Raw genomic sequence first — 18,384 nt, forward strand, 5'->3', positions numbered from 1 at the left:
AATTTTTCCTTGATAACACCAGTTCTGTTGCTTGACCAGTTTTTTTGTCTTTTTAGACGGTCTCTCTACATAATCCTGGCTGGAATTCACTACGTAGACCAGGCTGGCCCCAGCCCCAAGCGCCCCTACTCCCCCATGTGCTGAGATTAAACGCATGAACCACGATTCTGAGCTGAGCATTTAATAGGGCCACTTATTTTACGGTTCAAGCTCGAATACTAGAGGGTAGTGTGGAACACTAGACGACTGCAACCGTCATCAACATGGCCTTTTGCAAGACAAAACTCAGATCGGTTCAGAGAAACTACCTATGAGGTAGAGGGATGGCCTAGCGATAGTCAACCGGGTGAGAAGGAAGAAATTTCCCTCCTTAAGGGCAAAGTCCTGCGCATCCCCAGTGATCTAGGAATAGAAAATAAAAGCTTTACTCTTACACGATCCCAGAATCCTCTATCAACTGGAAAGGTGGGGAACAAGCTCGGGAAATAAGCCCAATAAATAAATGACGAACGAAAGACACACCAGACCACAGGAGTTGTCAAAATTCAACTTTTCATTAACTCGGGGTAGGGTATCAGTCCAAGGAGCCCCCCAGTTCCGCCGCTCAGCCAGTGATGCGCACGTCCGCGCGGCGCCGCAGTCGCCGGGCCCGGGCCGCCTCGGGCAGGATGGCCTGCAGCTGCTCCTGCACCAGCATCTCCACGATCTGCTCCTTGGTGCGGATGTCGGGCCGCAGCCACTGGCGGGACAGCTCCCGCAGCTGCCGGAAGGCTTCCCGAGGACCCGCCGCGTCCTGGTAGCGGAACTGCCGGAAGCGCTGGCGAAACGTCTCGGGGCCGGGCCGAGAGACGCCAGGCCGCGGGGCGGCTTCGGCCTGCAGCGCCGCGTCCAAAGCTGCGGCCGAGCCGGGGAGCTCCGGGGCCGCGGAGCTCACGGAGTCGGGCTCGGGGTCGGCACGGTCGCCGGCTCCTTCCTGCTGCTCCGGCGGCGGCGCCGCGGGGCTCCGGGCGGCCAGGCTGGGCTCCGGCGCCGCCATGACTACGGCTCTCGGCGTCGTCACCCTTTGTCCCGCAGCTACGGGCTGGTTGTGCGTCTGCGTGGAGACCGGGGTGGAAAGTGGGATGGGCTGAAGAGCAGAGCCAGCGCTGCCCCAGCGGGACGCGGGCTCCGGGGAGGGCGAGGGCGAGCCGAGCTTACCTCCACCTGCGCAGCTCCGCGGCGGCCGGAAATGGGCGACTACGCGAGCCTCAAGAGCAGCCTGAAGCGCCTGAGCCCGGAAGCCGCGCCCACTACCAGTTACGTGAAGTTTGATCGGGGAAAGACCTTGTGGTACCAAGATGTCAGCTCTTCCGAGAGCTCGTACAGCGGCTCGGAGGAGCACCTCGAGCACCACAAGAGGAAGGACGAGAAGGAGGAGGACACGACGGACCTGGAGTCGGAATCGGAGTCGCAATCCGAGTCGGAAGTGTATTCCAAATGGGAGTGGGAAGAGGAAGGAGAGGAGGAGGACGATAGGATAAAGGCGACGACCCTGGGCCGCCGCGGCTTGCAGGTGACCTGCGCCTGCTAGGTCTGATGCTGGACCAGGATCAGGGGGTAGCGTTGACAGTCCTGGGTAAATGAGACAGAGCTGGCCAAGGGTTTGTCGGAGCTTGGCGGATGACCCGGGTGGGACAGCGGGACAGGGCCTGCGACTACTGTAAGAAAGACCGCTCAGCTGGGCGTGGTCCCAGCACTCAGGAGGCAGAGGCAGGAGGATCTCGCAGTTCGAGGCCAGCCAGGTGTACATAAGAGTGTTCCAGGACAGCCAGGGCTATACAGAGAAACCCTGTCTCGAAAAACCAAACAAGAAAGAAAAAGAAAGACCTCTCAAATCTGTAATCTTAGATTTAGAGTCCACCCCTAGGCTGAGACTCTTTAAGTACACACACACACACACACACACACACACACACACACACAACCTCACGCCTGCTTGAGTGCAATAGAACTCACCTTACTTTGAGGTTGACAAAATATTTGGGCAAGGTTCTTAAGATGTTTCCTGGCACAAAGTAAATGCTCGAGGGTTCATTGTCATTATTTTTGCTTGTCCTCGAAAACCAAGAGACAAGTGGTTCTGTGGGTACTGCTTTTTAATTTTAGGATTAGTAAGTGAACTGTAATTATGGCGTCCATGTGAATACCCCGCGTTAAGATGTATTATAGTGTAGAATACTCGTGCATCTGTGTAGGAAAAGAAGGCTTCACCCTGGACTTTTGAATTATAACCTGTTTTTATGTTAAAGCTATCTGTGTATTATTTCTCCTGCAGTTGTACATAAAATGTTTTTACATTTTAAAAAAAGAGACAAATACTATAGAATTTACAAATTCTATACAAACTCTTTTACAAATAAAATATATAGAATATACAAATTCATAGACAGAAAGATTAGATGTTATCTCAAGATGGAGAAGAAAGAAATATAGAGCAATGATTTACTAAGTACAGAATCTCTGTTTTGTGTAATGGGAAAGCCCCACAAATGGACAGTAGTATCAGGACATAATATCATGAATGTAATAAATCAATACAATTGATGTAATTAATGAATATAAATATAGTTATTGAATGAATACTGCGAATGCAATCAGTGAATACCACAAATGTAATTAATATCATGAGTGTAATTAATATCTTGAATGTAATTCATGCCACTGAATTGTGAATTAAATATGGTTACAATTGCAAATATTATGTTCATTTAAAAAACTAAGGTGGAATGTAATCATCATACATTATATGTGTGTATGAAATTGAAGACAGTGATGTTCTAAAATAACAAAAAAAGGTTTTATATTTATTACATGTTGGAACACATGTTGTATTATTTTGTATATATTGGGGGAAATAAACTATGTTATTGTATTTAATTTTACCTGTGTCTTTTTACTTTTGAAATACAGCTGCTGTGAAAATTGAAATTATACATACAGTTCGTGGTATATTTTTGTTGAACAGCTGCTGTCTACAGTGTTGGAGTCAGGCTGTCTGGCGGCATCCTCTTTGCAGGGTTTCTTTGCTTTAGCACCCCTAGCAGTAAAAATACCTACCCCCCAGTTGTTGAGGAATGAATAAAGCCCTGGGAAAGACAAGGCTTTAAAAAGAGTTTTCAGAACTAGGGAGATGGCTCATTTGGTAAGGGTGCTTGCTTTGAAAGCATGAGTACCTGAATTCAAAACCCATATGAAAAGAACCAGGTATGACTGAGCTTGCCTATATCCCTAGTGTTGGGGGCTAGAGGCAGGTGGATCTTGAGAGCTGGTTTGCCAGCCGAGCCAAAACCTAAGTGCTTCTAAGTTCAATCTGAGGCCCTATCTCGAGGCAATAAGGAGAGCAATAGAGTAAGAAACCCTCCTCTGGCCTGCTCACATACCTGTCTACTCACATGAGTGCATCATCACACACAGAGACACATTTTCATTAGGTCCCTTGCCTACAGCCTCTGAACTACAGTTTTCTTATCTATAAAATAAAAAATCAAGATGTAAGAGAACTAACCTCATGGAAGTTTCTGTGAAAATTCAGAGATGATGCTAGCAAAAGTGTAATCTCTGGCAGTTTCTGGCAGACAGTACCTTCTGCTTGACAGCTTACTCACTAATAAGGTTTGTATCTCCAATTTCCAGAAAAGGAACTGAACCCCAGAAAGGGACAGAGGCCCCCTATGATATGTTCCCTGGAGCTAGAGAGATGGCTGGCTAAGAGAGAATGCTGTGGCAAGGCGGTGGTGGTGCACACCTATGATCCCAGCACTCAAGAGGCAGAGGTAGACACATCTCTGAGTTCAAGGCCAACCTGGTCTAAGGAGTGAGTTCCAGGACAGAACTGCACAGAGAAACTCTGTCTTGAAAAAGGAAAAAGAGTGCATGTTCTGGCTGGTATGGTAACACAGTCCTTTAATTCCAGGACTTCACAGGCAGGCAGAGCTCAGTGAGTTTGAGACTAGCATGGTCTACATAGTGAGTTCTAGGCCAGCCAGAGCTACATAGTGAAACCCTGTCCCCACCCCAGCTCCAAGAAAGAGTACAAACGCCTTTCAGTTTTCAGTACCCAGGTAGGGTAGCTCACAGCCACCTGTAACTTCATTTCTAGGGGATTTAATGTCTCTGGCCTCTGCCAGTACCTGAACTCCTCCATTCTGTCTTTGTCTCTGTCTCTGTCTCCGTCTCCGTCTCCGTCTCCGTCTCCGTCTCCGTCTCCGTCTCCGTCTCTCTCTCTCTCTCTCTCTCTCTCTCTCTCTCTCTCTCTCTCTCTCTCTCTCTCTCACACACACACACACACACACACACACACACACACAATTTAAAAATTGGAGGTGGATCTGGAAGAAGTTATTGGCAGGAATCCAATGAATATTATCAAAATACATTGTATGCATGTATGAAATTATTAAAGAATAACATATATTAAAAATACAATAGATCGAAAAACCAAAAAAAAAAAAAATGCAATAGAATCTTTTTTTGTAGTTCCCTAAGAACTTTTCTAGAAGGCATTGCCTATACAAAGTCCTACCGTGAGTAAAACCAAAACTTACAAGTTGCAGGCTAGATGGGGAAGTGGGTAGGATCTGAAGAAAGGCTGAAAAATGAAGTTGGCAAGAGTAAGTCACAAAGAGAACAGGTTCTGTGTTTAGAATTTAGACCTTTTCCTCCTGGGAAGGGCTGTCTTGGAATCATAGGATTTAAATCTCTACCTCGTTACCATCCACAGTGGAATCGTGGACTGTTGGAGATGGAAGTGGGGGACCTCTGAGGTCTATGTGAATCATGCAATGTTAAAAAGGAGAGGGAATTCAAAATTGAATTGAAGCATAGTAAATTCTTTTTTTTTCCCCTGAGACCGAGTTGCTCTGTGTAGCTTTTAGAGCCTGTCTTAGAACTCACTCTGTAGACCAGGCTGGCCTCGAACTCACAGAGATCTGCCTGCCTCTACCTCCCAAGTGATGTAATTAAAGGTGTGCACCACCACTGCCCAGCTATAAATTCATTTCTAAAGCCTTTATGATTTAGTCAGCATAGAGTCTGGAAAAAATCTCTTCCTAGAAAATGTGTGTATACTTCATATTATTTCAGGTAATGTACATGTATCTTTGAATCTATCCAGAGGCTCAGATTAAGTATTATATATATTATTTTATTTTGCAGACTGGGAAGTCAGTACCCCAAAAGGCAGAAAGCTGGAAGGCTATCAAACACCCAGTAAGTGGTTCCATGAAGAAAGACATTTTTAGAATGCTATGCCAATGTTGTTAACATATTAGCCCTTTTTAGTATAATTTAGATTTTCTTAGGAAGGGATTTTAAATCATTAATTTCTTAGCTTCCAACACAGGCCCCAGATCTCAGTAAACCTTCCATAAATATTGATTGATGAAATAAAAAACAAGCATGGATTCCATTCCATTTCTGTGAAGGGAAAACTTGAACATAATTCTCTGGCTTTGCCAGAGTTTTCCAGGTGTTTGAATTAGTGTCCTAGTTAGCATTAACTATCAACTCGGCACAGCCTACAATTATGTGAAAAAGAAGTCTTAATTGAGTGTCTTGTCAGGTTTGTGTAAGGGCATTTCTGTGAGGGGCTGTTCTGGTGGTTCAAATTCACTTCACAGGGTGACCATGGGTGGTGCCATTTTCTTCCTGTAAAATGGCCTAACCCACCATGGGTGGTCTCATTTCCTGTAAAAGGGCTTAGCCCTCCATGGGTGGTTCCATTTCCTTAAGAGGGCCTAGCCCACCATGGGTGGTCCTATTTCCTGGACAGGTGGTTCTGAGCTGTATAAGAAAGTTAGCTAAGGGATTGGAGAGATGACTCAGCAGTTACAAACAGGTATTAGTTTTCCAGAGGACCTAAGTTCAAGTCCCAGCACCTACATCAGATTGCTCACAGCTACCTGTAATTCCAGCTCCAGGGGGATCCTGGCGCACGCCTTTAATCCCAGCACTCAGGAGGCAGAGGCAAGTGGATCTTTGTGAGTTCGAGGCCAGCCTGGGCTACCAAGTGAGTTCCAGGAAAGGCGCAAAGCTACACAGAGAAACCCTGTCTCGAAAAACAAAACAAAACAAAAAAACAAAAAAGTCAGCTAAGCACAAACCAGAGATTGAACCAGAAGACAGTATTGCTCCATGGTTCCTGCCCTGACTTCCCTCAATAATGGATTGTGACCTGGAAGTGTAAACCAGATCAATCCTTTCCTCCCCAAGTTGCTTTTTGTCACAGTAGTTTTTTTTTGTTGTTGTTGTTTTGTTTTTTGTTTTGTTTTGTTTTGGTTTGGTTTGGTTTTTGGTTTTTCAAGACAGGGTTTCTTTGTGTAACCGTCCTGGCTGTCTTGGAACTTGCTATGTAGACCAGGCTGGCCTTGAACTCACAGAGAGCCTCTGCCTCCCAAGTGCTGGATTAAAGGCGTGCACCACCACCGCCCAGCTAGTCAGACTGTTTTAACACAGCAACAGAATGAAACTGGAGCAGAGAGCTGGAGCAGAGAGCATGCTTTTTGAGAAAGAAGCCTCGAACTGGTTTTTTCTTTAACTTCTTTTTACTCGATGGGTGTAGTGGCACACCTACAATCCCATCACCCACTGGGTGTGGGGGCACACCTACAATCCCATCACCCACTGGGTGTGGGGGCACATCTACAATCCCATCACCCACTGGGTGTGGGGGCACACCTACAATCCCATCACCCACTGGGTGTGGGGGCACACCTACAATCCCATCACCCACTGGGTGTGAGGGCACACTTACAATCCCATCCCAAAGAGAATTAAATGGAATTAAACATGTGATTGTCTATTATTACTTTTTCTCTCAGAAGCATCTTCATCGCTTTTACATCACTGTAACCAAATACCGAGGACAACTTGAAGGGAAGATTTGTTTTGGATCATGTTACTTGGGCGGAACATCATGGTGGCAGGGGTTTGGGGCAGGTGTGGTCAGGGCTGGGTGGGCTCCTTCAGTTCTCAATGGCCAGGAAGCAGAAAAAGACGTCAGACCAAATTCCACCATCTAATAGTACTGTGGTATCATGACTCCATCAAAGTATTAACTCATTCATTTGGATTCATTAAGATCAGCGCCCTCAGGACCGAATTGTCCTTTATAGGCCATCTCATCCACATCTATAGCTGAGTTGAGCTCCTAGGTGATTTTTGTTTTTTCAAATGTTAAAAAAAGATTTTTTTTTACTACTACTACTATTATTATTTTAATTTTCAAATTTTTATGGCCCCATGTAGTGGCAAATGTCTTTAGGAGACAGAGGTAGGAGGATCTCTGTGAATTTGAGGCCAGTTTAATTTACATAGAGAGTTTCACCCTGTCTCAGGAAAAAAAAAAATGGTAAAGGTATTTTGCCTGCAAGTATGTCTGTGTGTTATGTACATGCATTGCCTCTGGAGGCCAGAAGAGGACATTAGATCCCCTGGAACCAGAGTTAGGATGGTCGAAAGCCACCATATGGGTTCTGGAAACTGAACTCAGGTCCTCTGAAAGAGCAGCCAGTCTCTTAACTACTAAACCATCTCTCCAACCCTATTTTTATTCTTTTTAATTATGATTCTGTATGTGTGCACATGTGGCCTGTGCATGTGAGTGCAAGTGTCCTCAGAGGCCAGAGGCATCAGCTCCCTGGAGCTGGAGTTACAGTCATGGGCCATCATCGAAAGTGGACACTGGGAACGGAACTCAGATCTTCCATTAGATCAGGGAGTGCCCTAACTGCTATTACTTCAGCCCCCGCTTAGGTGTTTCCTAATGTAATCACGTAGACAATGAAGACTAACCATCACAGATGTGCTTGATTCCTGGAACCCCAGGACAGCCTCATTGCTTCCTAAATGAGGACGCTAACGCTCAGAGAATAGACATGGTAGCCAGTGTGGAACCAGGACCCAGGACTGAATGTCCTTCCTGCCACTTGGTGCTGTCAAGCTCTGAAAAATATTACTAAAGCTGGGTGTGGTGGCACTCACCTTTAATTCCTACAGAGGCAGGTGGATTTCTGAGTTGTAAGCCAGCCAGGGATTTTTTAAAAAGTCATGTTAGTAGGTGTTTAGTACTATCGCACTCTAGTCTGCTTTGTTGAGACAGGGTTTCTCTGTGTAGCCCTGGCTGTCCTGGAACTTGCTCTGGAGACCAGGCTGTCCTTGAACTCACAGAGATCTGCCTGCCTCCCAAGTGCTGGGACTAAAGGTGTGAGCCACCACTGCCCAACCGTGGTTTTATTTTTAACTTCTCCAATAACTAATGATATTGAATATATTTCCTTTTGCCATGCTTCTCTCTTCTGTGGCAAAAAGTTCAAATCCACTATACATTTTTACTGCTAGTAGTGGCTCTCTCATTTTTGAAGGCTTTGTCTTGTTTACTATAATGCAGTTTGTGTTTTGTTTTTTGAGTCAGTGTTTCCCTGTGTAGTTTTGGTGCCTGTCCTGGAGCTCCCTCTGTAGACCAGGCTGGCCTCAAACTCACAGAGATCCACCTGTCTCTGCCTTCCGAGTGCTGGAATTAAAGATGTGTGCCACCACTGCCTGGCAGTGGTTGGTTATTTTGAGAAAGAGTTACATGTTTCCCAGGCCGGCATCAAACTTGTTTTGTAGTCTAGAATGACCTTGACCCTTCTGTCCTCACCCTCTGAGTGCCCAGTGTGCCCCAAACTGTCATTAAGCGTTATCTTCTGTGACATTCAGTTCGTTCACGTTTCAAGGCAATAACTGTGTGCAGGTAATTCTTCTCCCAAGCTTTCTTCTTTTTTTCATCTAAAGAACAGCCCATTAAAGAGCAGTTCCCCATTTACATATTCATAAATGAATATAGAAATATATGTATATATTTGCTAATATTCTGTTCTCCTGGATTTTGCAGATTAAGGTGTCAAGACAGCAAATGATGTGGACCTGGGAAGAAATAAAAAATCTTGTAAGTGGTTCTGTTTAAAAACTGATTCACATGTCATGAACACATTGGTTGTTTCTACCCTTTGGCTATTATGGATAAAATTGCTGTGATATTGGTGTTTGAATTTCCACTTTCAGTTGATTTAAATGCATGCTCAGAAGTGGGATTGCTGGGTCAGATAGTAATTCTGTATTTGACTTTGTAAGAATCAACCATACCATTTTGCACAGTGGATCCATCCATTCTCACCAGCAATGTTCAATATTTCCAAGATCAGTTTTTCTGGGTTTGTGTTAATTTGTATTATTATTAACCTAGTTTTTTTAAAGGCCTTGGTAGTTTTGAACTCTGCCTCCTGAGTACTGGGTTTAGAGGCACTCTGCCACCATGTCCCACACTATTCTGTTTTTTTAAGACAGGCTGTCTTATGTCTCAGTCTGGCTCTGAACTCACGATATAGCCAAGGATGTCCTTGAACTCATTGTTCTGCCTCCACCTCCAGAGCACTCAGTTACAGGCATGCGCCACTATGACCAGTTCATTTAGTGTTGAGAATTGAACCCTGGGCTTCATGCATGTTCTACCAACTGAACTATATTCCTAACTCTGTAATAATAATAATAGTAATAGTAATAACTGTGCTGGATAGTTTTATGTCAACTTGATGCAAGCTAGAGTCATCTGAGAGGAGGGAGCCTTAATTAAGAAAATACCTCAAAACCTGGCAGTATTGGTGCATACCAACACTTGGAAGGCAGAGGCAGGTGGATCTCTGTGAGTTCAAGGCCAGCCTGATCTCCAGAGTGAGTTCCAGGATGGCCAGGGCTACACAGAGAAACCCTGTCTCAAAGAGAGAAAAGAGGAAAATGCCTCCATGAGATCAGGCTGAAAGCAAGCCTGTAGGGTATTTTCTTAACTAGTGATTCATTGGTGAAGGCCCAGCTCACTGTGGGTGGTGCTGGTGGTCCTGGGTTCAAGAAAGCAGCTGAGCAAGCCTTGTCGAGCAAAGCCACAAAGCAGTGCCCTCCATGACCTCTGCAGCACCCTCCATGACTTCTGCGGCACCCCTCCATGACCTCTGCAGCACCCCTCCATGACCTCTGCAGCACCCTCCATGACCTCTGCAGCACCCTCCATGACCTCTGCAGCACCCTCCATGACCTCTGCAGCACCCTCCATGACCTCTGCAGCACCCCTCCATGACCTCTGCAGCACCCTCCATGACCTCTGCAGCACCCCTCCATGACCTCTGCATTGGCTCCTGCCTCCAGGTTCCTGTCCTGTTTGAGTTCCTGTCCTGACTTCCTGAACAGCACTGTGGAAGTGTAAGCCTAACTTTAACCCTTTCCTACCCAACTTGCTTTTGGTCATGGTGGTGTTTCATCACAGAAATAGAAGCCCTAAGACAGGTTGGTATAGGCATAGTGGGGCATTGCCATGACAGACCTGATCATGTTGGTTTGGAGTGGATTGTGGGAGGACTTTGAAACTTTGGGCTAGAAAAGCTATTGAGTGTTGAGAGCTAAATGAGCTGGTTCTGTAGGAGCTGGGAAGATAAGAATACTGAGAACAGTGCAGACAATGGAGGCCTGGCCTGTGAAATTTCAGAGAGAAATTTAAAGACTCTATTGAGGTCATTTGTTATTTTGAATTAAGATTCTGTGGTTCTGGTTAGCTGGGGTTAAAGAATCAGCTTTAATTAAAAGATACCAGAACTACTACATTGAAACCTTTGCTTTGCTGGGATCCTTGATGCTGGTTGGCTGCAGCTGAAAATTTAGTAGTGATTAAGAAGAGACCAGCTCAGAGGTGGTGGCGCACACCTTTAATCCCAGCACTTGGGAGACAGAGGCAGGCAGATCTCTGTGAGTTCGAGGCCAGCCTGGTCTACAGAGCAAGTTCCAGGGTTACACAGAGAAACTGTGTCTTGAAAAAACAAACAAGTAAGCAAAAAGAGAGGGGGAGAGAGAGAGAGAGAGAGAGAGAGAGAGAGAGAGAGAGAGAGAGAGAACAGCATCGTTGAGGTGAAATCTTCTGGGAAGACTTGCCTCAGGGTCAACCCACAGAAACTGTGTTCCAGAGGTGGTTGAGGCTGTACCTCAAGCTGGCAGCTCAACTTGGTAGTGTAAGAGTCTCTCAGGTAGTACTGTTTTTGAAGGCATGAAGGGGTCATGAAGAGCAGCTGGGGCTTGGCACTGGGAGAGGCCAGGAGAGCACTGGTGAAGGTGCAGCTTCCATGGCAGTTGAAGTTCCAGAATTGAAGGGGTCATGCAGAGAAGCTGAAGCTTGGCCCCATGAAGAGAGCCCACCAGTGAAAATGCAGCTCAGTTGCAGCAAGAGACACCAGCATTTTGGAGATGCCAGTGCCATGGGATGACCCCTGAGGACAGCAGCAGTGGTGGAGTGGAGCCTGACTGAACCTAGAAGACAAGCTGTGTGTGCTGCAGAGGGTGGAGCTGAATAAGAGGCCCAAGCCCTTTGGAGGAGTTCAGAAGATCATGAGTGAGTCCCAGATAACTGGACATTGCATTATGTAACTGTTAGAGTTTGTTTTGCTTTGTTCAGATTGTGACTCTCTCCTGGTTCTTCTCTCTTGAAGAAAGTAACTTAATTTTAATTTTTATAAGAGCCCACAACTGAAAGACTTTGGACTTTTAGAAGAAAATTTGAGCCAGGCAATAGTGGTGAATTTCTTTAAACCCAGCACTCAGGAGGCAGAGGCAGGCAGATCTCTGGTCTACAGAGCAAGTTCCAGGACAGCCAGGTCTACACAGAGAAACTCTGTCTTGAAACAAACAAGAGAGAAAGAAAGAAAGAAAGAAAGAAAGAAAGAAAGAAAGAAAGAAAGAAAGAAAGAAAGAAAGAAAGAAAGGAAGGAAGGAAGGAAGGAAGGAAGGAAGGAAGGAAGGAAGGAAGGAAGGAAGAAAGGAAGAAAGAAAGAAGAAAGAAAGGAAAGAAGAAAGAAAGGAAAGAAAGAGAAGAAAGAAGAAAGAAAGAAAGAGAAGAAAGAAGAAAGGAAGAAAAAGAGAAAGAAAGAAAGAGAAAAAGAGAGAAAGGAAGGAAGGAAGAAAGAAAGAAAAAGAAAAGAGAGAAAGAGAAAGAAAGAAAGAAAGAAAGAAAGAAAGAAAGAAAGAAGAAAGGGAGAAAGAAAGAGAGAGAAAGAAAGAAAGAAGAAAGAAAGAAAGAAAGAAAGAAAGAAAAAGAAAAAGAGAGAAAAAGAAAAAGAGAAAAAAAAGGAAACCTTAACTAAGACAATCAGCTCCTGACTCCAGGTTCCTGCCCTGTTTGATTCCTGTCCTGACTTCCTTCAATGATAAACAGTGATACGGAAATGTAAGCCAAATAAAGCCTTTCCTCACCAGTTTGTTTTTGGTGATGATGTTTTTTTTTTTTTTTTTTTTGGTTTTTCGAGACAGGGTTTCTCTGTGTAGCTTTGCGCCTTTCCTGGAACTCACTTGGTAGCCCAGGCTGGCCTCGAACTCACAAAGATCCACCTGCCTCTGCCTCCCGAGTGCTGGGATTAAAGGCGTGCGCCACCACCGCCCGGCATTTGGTGATGATGTTTTACCACAGCAATAGGAATCCTAACTAAGACAATAACTATTATTATTATTATTATTATTATTAACTGAGCTATACCCCCAGCCCTGCTGTTGTTGTTACTGTTATGTGTGAATGATGTGTTTCTATAGAGGCTGTGGTGGTTTGAATGAGAATGGCCACATAGGTTCATCATCAGTTGGTGGAACTGTTTGGGAAGGATTAAGAGGTGTGACCTTGTTAGAGGAAGTGTGTCACTGGGGGAGGGTCTTGAGGTTTCAAAAGTCCATGCCTTCCCCAGGGTCTCATTCTCTGCCTCCTACTTGTGGATCAGGATGTGAGCTCTCGGCTGTTCCTGCTGCCATCCCGTTGCTCCACCATCATGGACTTTAACCCTCTGAAACTGTAAGCCCAATTAAACACCTCCTTCAGTAAGTTGCCTTGGTCATGATCTCTTATCATAGCAATAGAGAAATAAAACAGAAGTCAAAGGACAACTGCGTTGATGTATAAATCTAATTAATCTTATCAATAAAAACCAAGAGTCAGATATCAGGGTAAAAACATGAAAGAGCAGAGAAGCAGGGGAGCAGCCACACTGACTTCCTACCTTTCGGATTTCTTCAACCAAAAGGGCCAACATCCTGTTTCAGCCCAGCCTACCACTTCATGTCCCCCTCTCTACGGTCCTCCAAACCTCTATGGTTAACTAGTGGCTAGCTCCACCCCATGATCCCAAGCAGAGGAACACAAACAAAATACCATACATTTCCCCCTTTTTGTCTAAATAAAAAGCAAAGGTTTTAACTAACATAGAAAAACTATATATAACATGTACAATAACTGTAAACAAATAATACAGGCAGTAATTACATTAACAATGTCTTGTTCATTAACATTTAACAAATTCAGAGAAAATACCCCATTATCTATCCTATCTTGGTGAGTCCAAAGTGTTGTACCTAATTCACTTATTATCCTAACTTGAATTACCAACCCAAAACTATCTTTTTATGTCTCTCAACCTTATACACCTCTTTTGTGAGTTTCTTTTCTGAATTTGTTAACAAGGATAACTGTAACTATCTAGTCTTCAACTCCATCAGAGACCTGAGAAGGATATATTACCTGAGTAAACAGAAATTATAAGACAAACAACTTCTAAAACTAAGAAGTGACAGAAACAGCTGGCTGCCTAGATAGTCACCCAAGGATACTCTGTAACATTGGGGCATCCATCTTCAGTCTGCAGACATAGCGTATCTGATAGAAATTTTTTCTTGTTTCTTTTAGTATTTATTTATTTATTTATTTATTTGAGACAAGGTTTCTCTGTGTAGCTTTGGAGCCTGTCCTGGAACTTGCTCTGTAGACCAGGCTGGCCTTAAACTCACAGAGATCCACCTGGTTCTGCCCCCCCTAGTGCTGCGATTAAAGGCATGCGACACCATCACCCAGCTCTGACAGGATTTTTGAAGGACTGCCCTGCTTTGTCTTGGCAAAGTTCAGCAGTCACTTTCTTTGGTGTCCTGCTTGTTAAATTTGGACAGCATACTCTCTGCAGATGAGGCAATGGCAGTTTCTTGCCAAGTGACTAACTTTTGCTACAAAGAAAGGAAACTCCATATGGAGTTTCTGTGATGCTAATCATCTTCTCTGTAATAGATTGGTGCTGCCAGGAGCAGACACGTCTCATTGTCATAAAAACAAAAACGAAAACAAAAACACTTGTGTTATTACATCATCTTAAATGCCATATTCTGTAGATCTCTGAAGTGTTTGAAGACCACCTGTCTATCTAAAATTTATCTGTTTGACCTTGAAAACATACCTGACTACAAGTTTGATTGTAATAGGTGACTAGTTACTGACCTGCATCTTTATTATCCTAAATAGTTTGTAATAATAACTTTCAAGGACTAGAAATTTACATTACATTGTTAAATGAGCTGTATAAGTACAGTACCTTGAACAAGAGTAGAAACGTATGCACAGCATGTTCTAACCAAAATAACCTTAAATTTGTATCATTATAAAAAAATCTTAAACAAGAGCAGAAACATATATAGTACAACAAAAATAACCTCAAAAAATGTATCAATAAACAAAAATCCATATCAATGTAAAATAGTTAAGGCTAGTAGATGCTTTTTTGTTTAAAAGCAGATTCAATAATCTACCCTTTTATCCTATTTCTATATCCCCCCTTTTTTCCCTAACCATTATCAATAACCTGTAGCCAACCCCCCTAAACAATGACTAATATCCATAACCCACTGAACGACCAAATAACACCCACCCCACTTCTTGGAAATATGGGTGCTGTGTTCTTAAAATTACTTCCTGCTGTCTGGGGGTGATGGCATCTTTGGGGGGGGCCTGAAAAAAATTGGGATAATTGTCAAGTCCTGGAAGAGCTAGCTGTATTATTTGTTGTTTAGTCTCTGTGTAATGGGAAAGTGCAGGGCTTGTCTCAAGTCCTGACTAGAGTAGTCTGTGAGGCTAGACCATCTCAGCTAGCCACCTTGAAATTGTTCTGAGAAGTCTGTAGTCCAAAGCTGATCTTTGGGTAGTATTTGTCAACTTGGTGTTACCATAGTCCCGGTGGAATCATCATTGTGGAGCCCTATCCTCCTTTTTGAGACTTCAAATGTTGCTGTTAGACATGGTTATGGTTCATTGCAGAAAACAAACATTTTAAATGTCACATGCAGCAGATCTCAAAGAGGTTATAGGATCACAATTTGTTATGTACATCCAGAGTATAAAAACTTAATTCCTAGTTACCTAACAGAGACTCAAACCAGGAATCATGTACAGGAAGCTAGATGAAGCCTATTTCTAGTATTAGTTAGTACTCTATATGACCATCAATATCATGACAAAAAGTTTAAAATATATACATATATATTAATTTTATAAACTTTGAGATATTATTTATACCTTAAGAAAAGTGTTAAAGAATCAAAATAAAGCCAGGGGATTATGAGATTAGTAGCAATAGAATAGTTCCTTAATTTTGGATTTTTCTTATGTTCCATATCAGGTAGCTCTTCTGACATGAGACAGATTTTAGATTTTCCTTTTAATAAGCATGCTTGGGTTTAGAGAGGGAGAGAGCCATGCTCCAACTCCAAAGCCAGCTTTAATTTTTAATTGAACTGGAATTTCAAGAAGACCATTTGTATTATGTGTCTATAGAAAACAGCAGGAACAAATATTTGGGAAGATTATTAAATTTTATCCTGTTGGAAATGTGATATACCAACAGGCCAAATTACTCTTTTTCTTGGGACATTCTCTCTGGATCTCTCCTGATCTGTACCTTTTGGGGTTGAATTTTTTGTAAACCTATTTTATATCCTAGGTAATTAATAGAATCTCTTCTTTGTATTATTTCAGGAGCAATTTGTAATTCCCAACAAGGAAAATTTTTCTTTACTTCTTCAAACATTTTCTCTAAAGTATCTTCATTTGAATCAGCTAGTAAAATATCATCCATATAATGGTAAATTATAGATTGTGGAAGCTGTACACGAATTATTTCCAATAATTATCATACAAAACATTGGCACAGAGTGGGACTGTTTAACGTCCCTTATGGGAGAACCTTCCAGTGATATCTCTTAACAGCCTGAGAATTATTATAAGTAGTCACTGTGAAGGCAAATTTTACTCTATCCTTTTCTTGTAAAGGTATAGTGAAGAAAGAGTCTTTTAAATCAATAACTATATATAATAGGCCATCCTTTATTTATTTTTTGAGACAGGGTTTCTCTGTGTATTTTTGTTGCCTGTCCTGAATCTCTGTAGACCAGGCTAGCTCAAACTCACAGAGATCTGCCTGGCTCTGCCTCCTGAGTACTGGGATTAAAGGCATGTGCCACCACCACCTGGCTAGACCATCCTTTAGGTAATAGAGAAGGCAGGGGACTTCCAGATTGTAAAGAGCCCATTGTCTGAATCATCTTATTAACAGCTCTTAGATCTGTTACCATTCTCCATTTTCCAGATTTCTTTTTAATAACAAATACAGGAGAATTCTAAGAAACAGTCAGTACTTCAATATGTTGAGCACTTAGCTGCTCCTGGACCAGCTGCTTTAATTTTTCTGATGTCTAAGACCATTGTTCCACCCAGACAGGTTTGTCAGTTAACCATTTTAAAGGTAGGGCTGTTGGTACCTTTGAAAGATCAGCAGCTGTTGTGCCGTTTCTGTAAAACCTGAATGGCCAATGACTGTTCTTTATAATACCTTTTAATATTTTCCCCAGAAACATAGGTTATGTTATGGTTTGTTCCAGAGACTGGAGGAATGTTAATCTGGGTATTCCATTGCTATAACTAATCATGTCCCATAAATTCTAGCCACATATGGCTTTACTTTTCCTCTCTGTCCTTCTGGCCCTATACATTTGATCCACCTCACACTTTGTTTTACCTGAGATAAAGTTCCAATCACTAAAAGTTGAACATTTGTCCCCTGAAGAGGCCAATTTGGATGCCAAGATTCTGGTGCAATTATTGTTACATCTGTCCCTGTGTCTACAAAACCTTCAATTACAATGTCATTTATTTGTATTTTTAGCTTTGGTCTTTGATCATTTAGAGAAGTTTGTCAAAATATTTGCTTTACGGTTTTTCCTGAAATTTTTTTGGGGTTTTATTTTTATTTTTATTTTGTTTTAGAATTTAATTTTACATATCAGCCACGGATTCCCTTGTTCTTCTCCCTCCTGCCCCCTTACCCCCCACCAGGCCACCTCCTGAAATTTTTGTTTTATTTTCTAAAGCTGTTCTATCATCCAGAGCAGTGTGTTTTTTTTACAATAGGTATTAGGTCCTTTAATTTTTCTGGGGAGGAGTTTCTCCCATGGTGACAGGGAATGACTAAATCAAGTTTGACATGAGGGCCTATGAGAGTCCCCCCCAAGGTGTTTACTAATGGCAAAGGGTTATGCTGTCTGTCCCTTGTTGATCTGCATACATTTTGGTCAAATGTCAGCCTCTGCCACACTTCTGCATACTCCAGAAGGCAGGGACCTTCTGTTTGGATTATTCCTAGAAAAAAAACATCATTTCTAGGAATTCCTGCCTACAATTCTGTTTTAGGTGACCTTGTTTACCACAATTAAAATACGTGATTCTGATTTTTCAAGCCTCTGGAAATTACCTCTTCTATCCAGGTATCATCATGGTTATGAGATTCAGCATTGATTGTAATCTCAGATGCATTCCTCTATGGGAGCTGATCTTCCTTTAAAGGCCTGATTACTCTTTTGCATTGTGAATTGGCATTTTCAAAAGCCAAAAATTCAAGTATTATTTGTCTAGCTTCTGAATCTGGTATCATTCTATTTACAGCTGAAGTCAATCTTTGTAAAAAATTAGTGAAGGTTTCTTTTGGGCCCTGTATAATTTTAGTAAATGACTCAGTTATCTTTCCAACTTCTTCAATTCTGTCCCAAGCATTCAAAGCTGCTGCGTGGCATAGAGCCAGGGTGTGGTCATCATATAGAGACTGTCTTTGACATCAGCATAAAGGCCCTCTCCAAGAAGTTGGTGTTGGGAGATTTCAATACACCTAGTCCTATTTCATTGTTCCATGGTCCTAGCCTCATCTTTCCACCAGGTCCTCCACTGAAATTGAGGAAAAGGTCCAAAACTGCTGTAACTAAGTCTTTCCAGTCTTGTGGTACAATTCTGTTATTAGTTGACCATGAATTTAACATCTGCCTCAAAAAAGGTGAAAGCATACCATATGAGACAATTATCACTTCCTTAAATCTCCTCAAATTGAACATTTCCATGGGAATCCAGGCAGCTCTTGCATAGCCTTGGGATGCCTGTCATTTGGTAGTTATTCCCATAAGGAGACTGGATAAATTAAGGTTGGTTGC

The 18,384-nt window shown here is 42.8% G+C and overlaps 1 protein-coding gene and 1 long non-coding RNA gene across 2 annotated transcripts in view; one reads left to right on the plus strand and one right to left on the minus strand.

Annotated features, from left to right (window-relative positions):
- Positions 1 to 487: 487 nt before the first annotated feature.
- Positions 488 to 18,384, plus strand: part of Cnbd2 (cyclic nucleotide binding domain containing 2) — a 111,289-nt gene continuing 93,392 nt past the window's right edge. The window contains exons 1-3 of the mRNA XM_042276619.2: positions 488 to 1,552; positions 5,194 to 5,247; positions 8,912 to 8,965. Of these exons, the coding sequence (XP_042132553.1) occupies positions 503 to 1,552; positions 5,194 to 5,247; positions 8,912 to 8,965 (1,158 nt within the window). The 5' untranslated portion in view covers positions 488 to 502. The remainder of the gene's footprint in view (positions 1,553 to 5,193; positions 5,248 to 8,911; positions 8,966 to 18,384) is intronic.
- The window catches only part of LOC143273052 (uncharacterized), a 47,239-nt gene continuing 37,713 nt past the window's right edge, over positions 8,859 to 18,384 (minus strand). The window contains exon 2 of the long non-coding RNA XR_013050899.1: positions 8,859 to 8,943. This is a non-coding gene — a long non-coding RNA (uncharacterized LOC143273052). The remainder of the gene's footprint in view (positions 8,944 to 18,384) is intronic.

This window comes from Peromyscus maniculatus, chromosome 4, assembly GCF_049852395.1.
Source record: "Peromyscus maniculatus bairdii isolate BWxNUB_F1_BW_parent chromosome 4, HU_Pman_BW_mat_3.1, whole genome shotgun sequence".
NCBI lineage: Eukaryota > Metazoa > Chordata > Mammalia > Rodentia > Cricetidae > Peromyscus > Peromyscus maniculatus.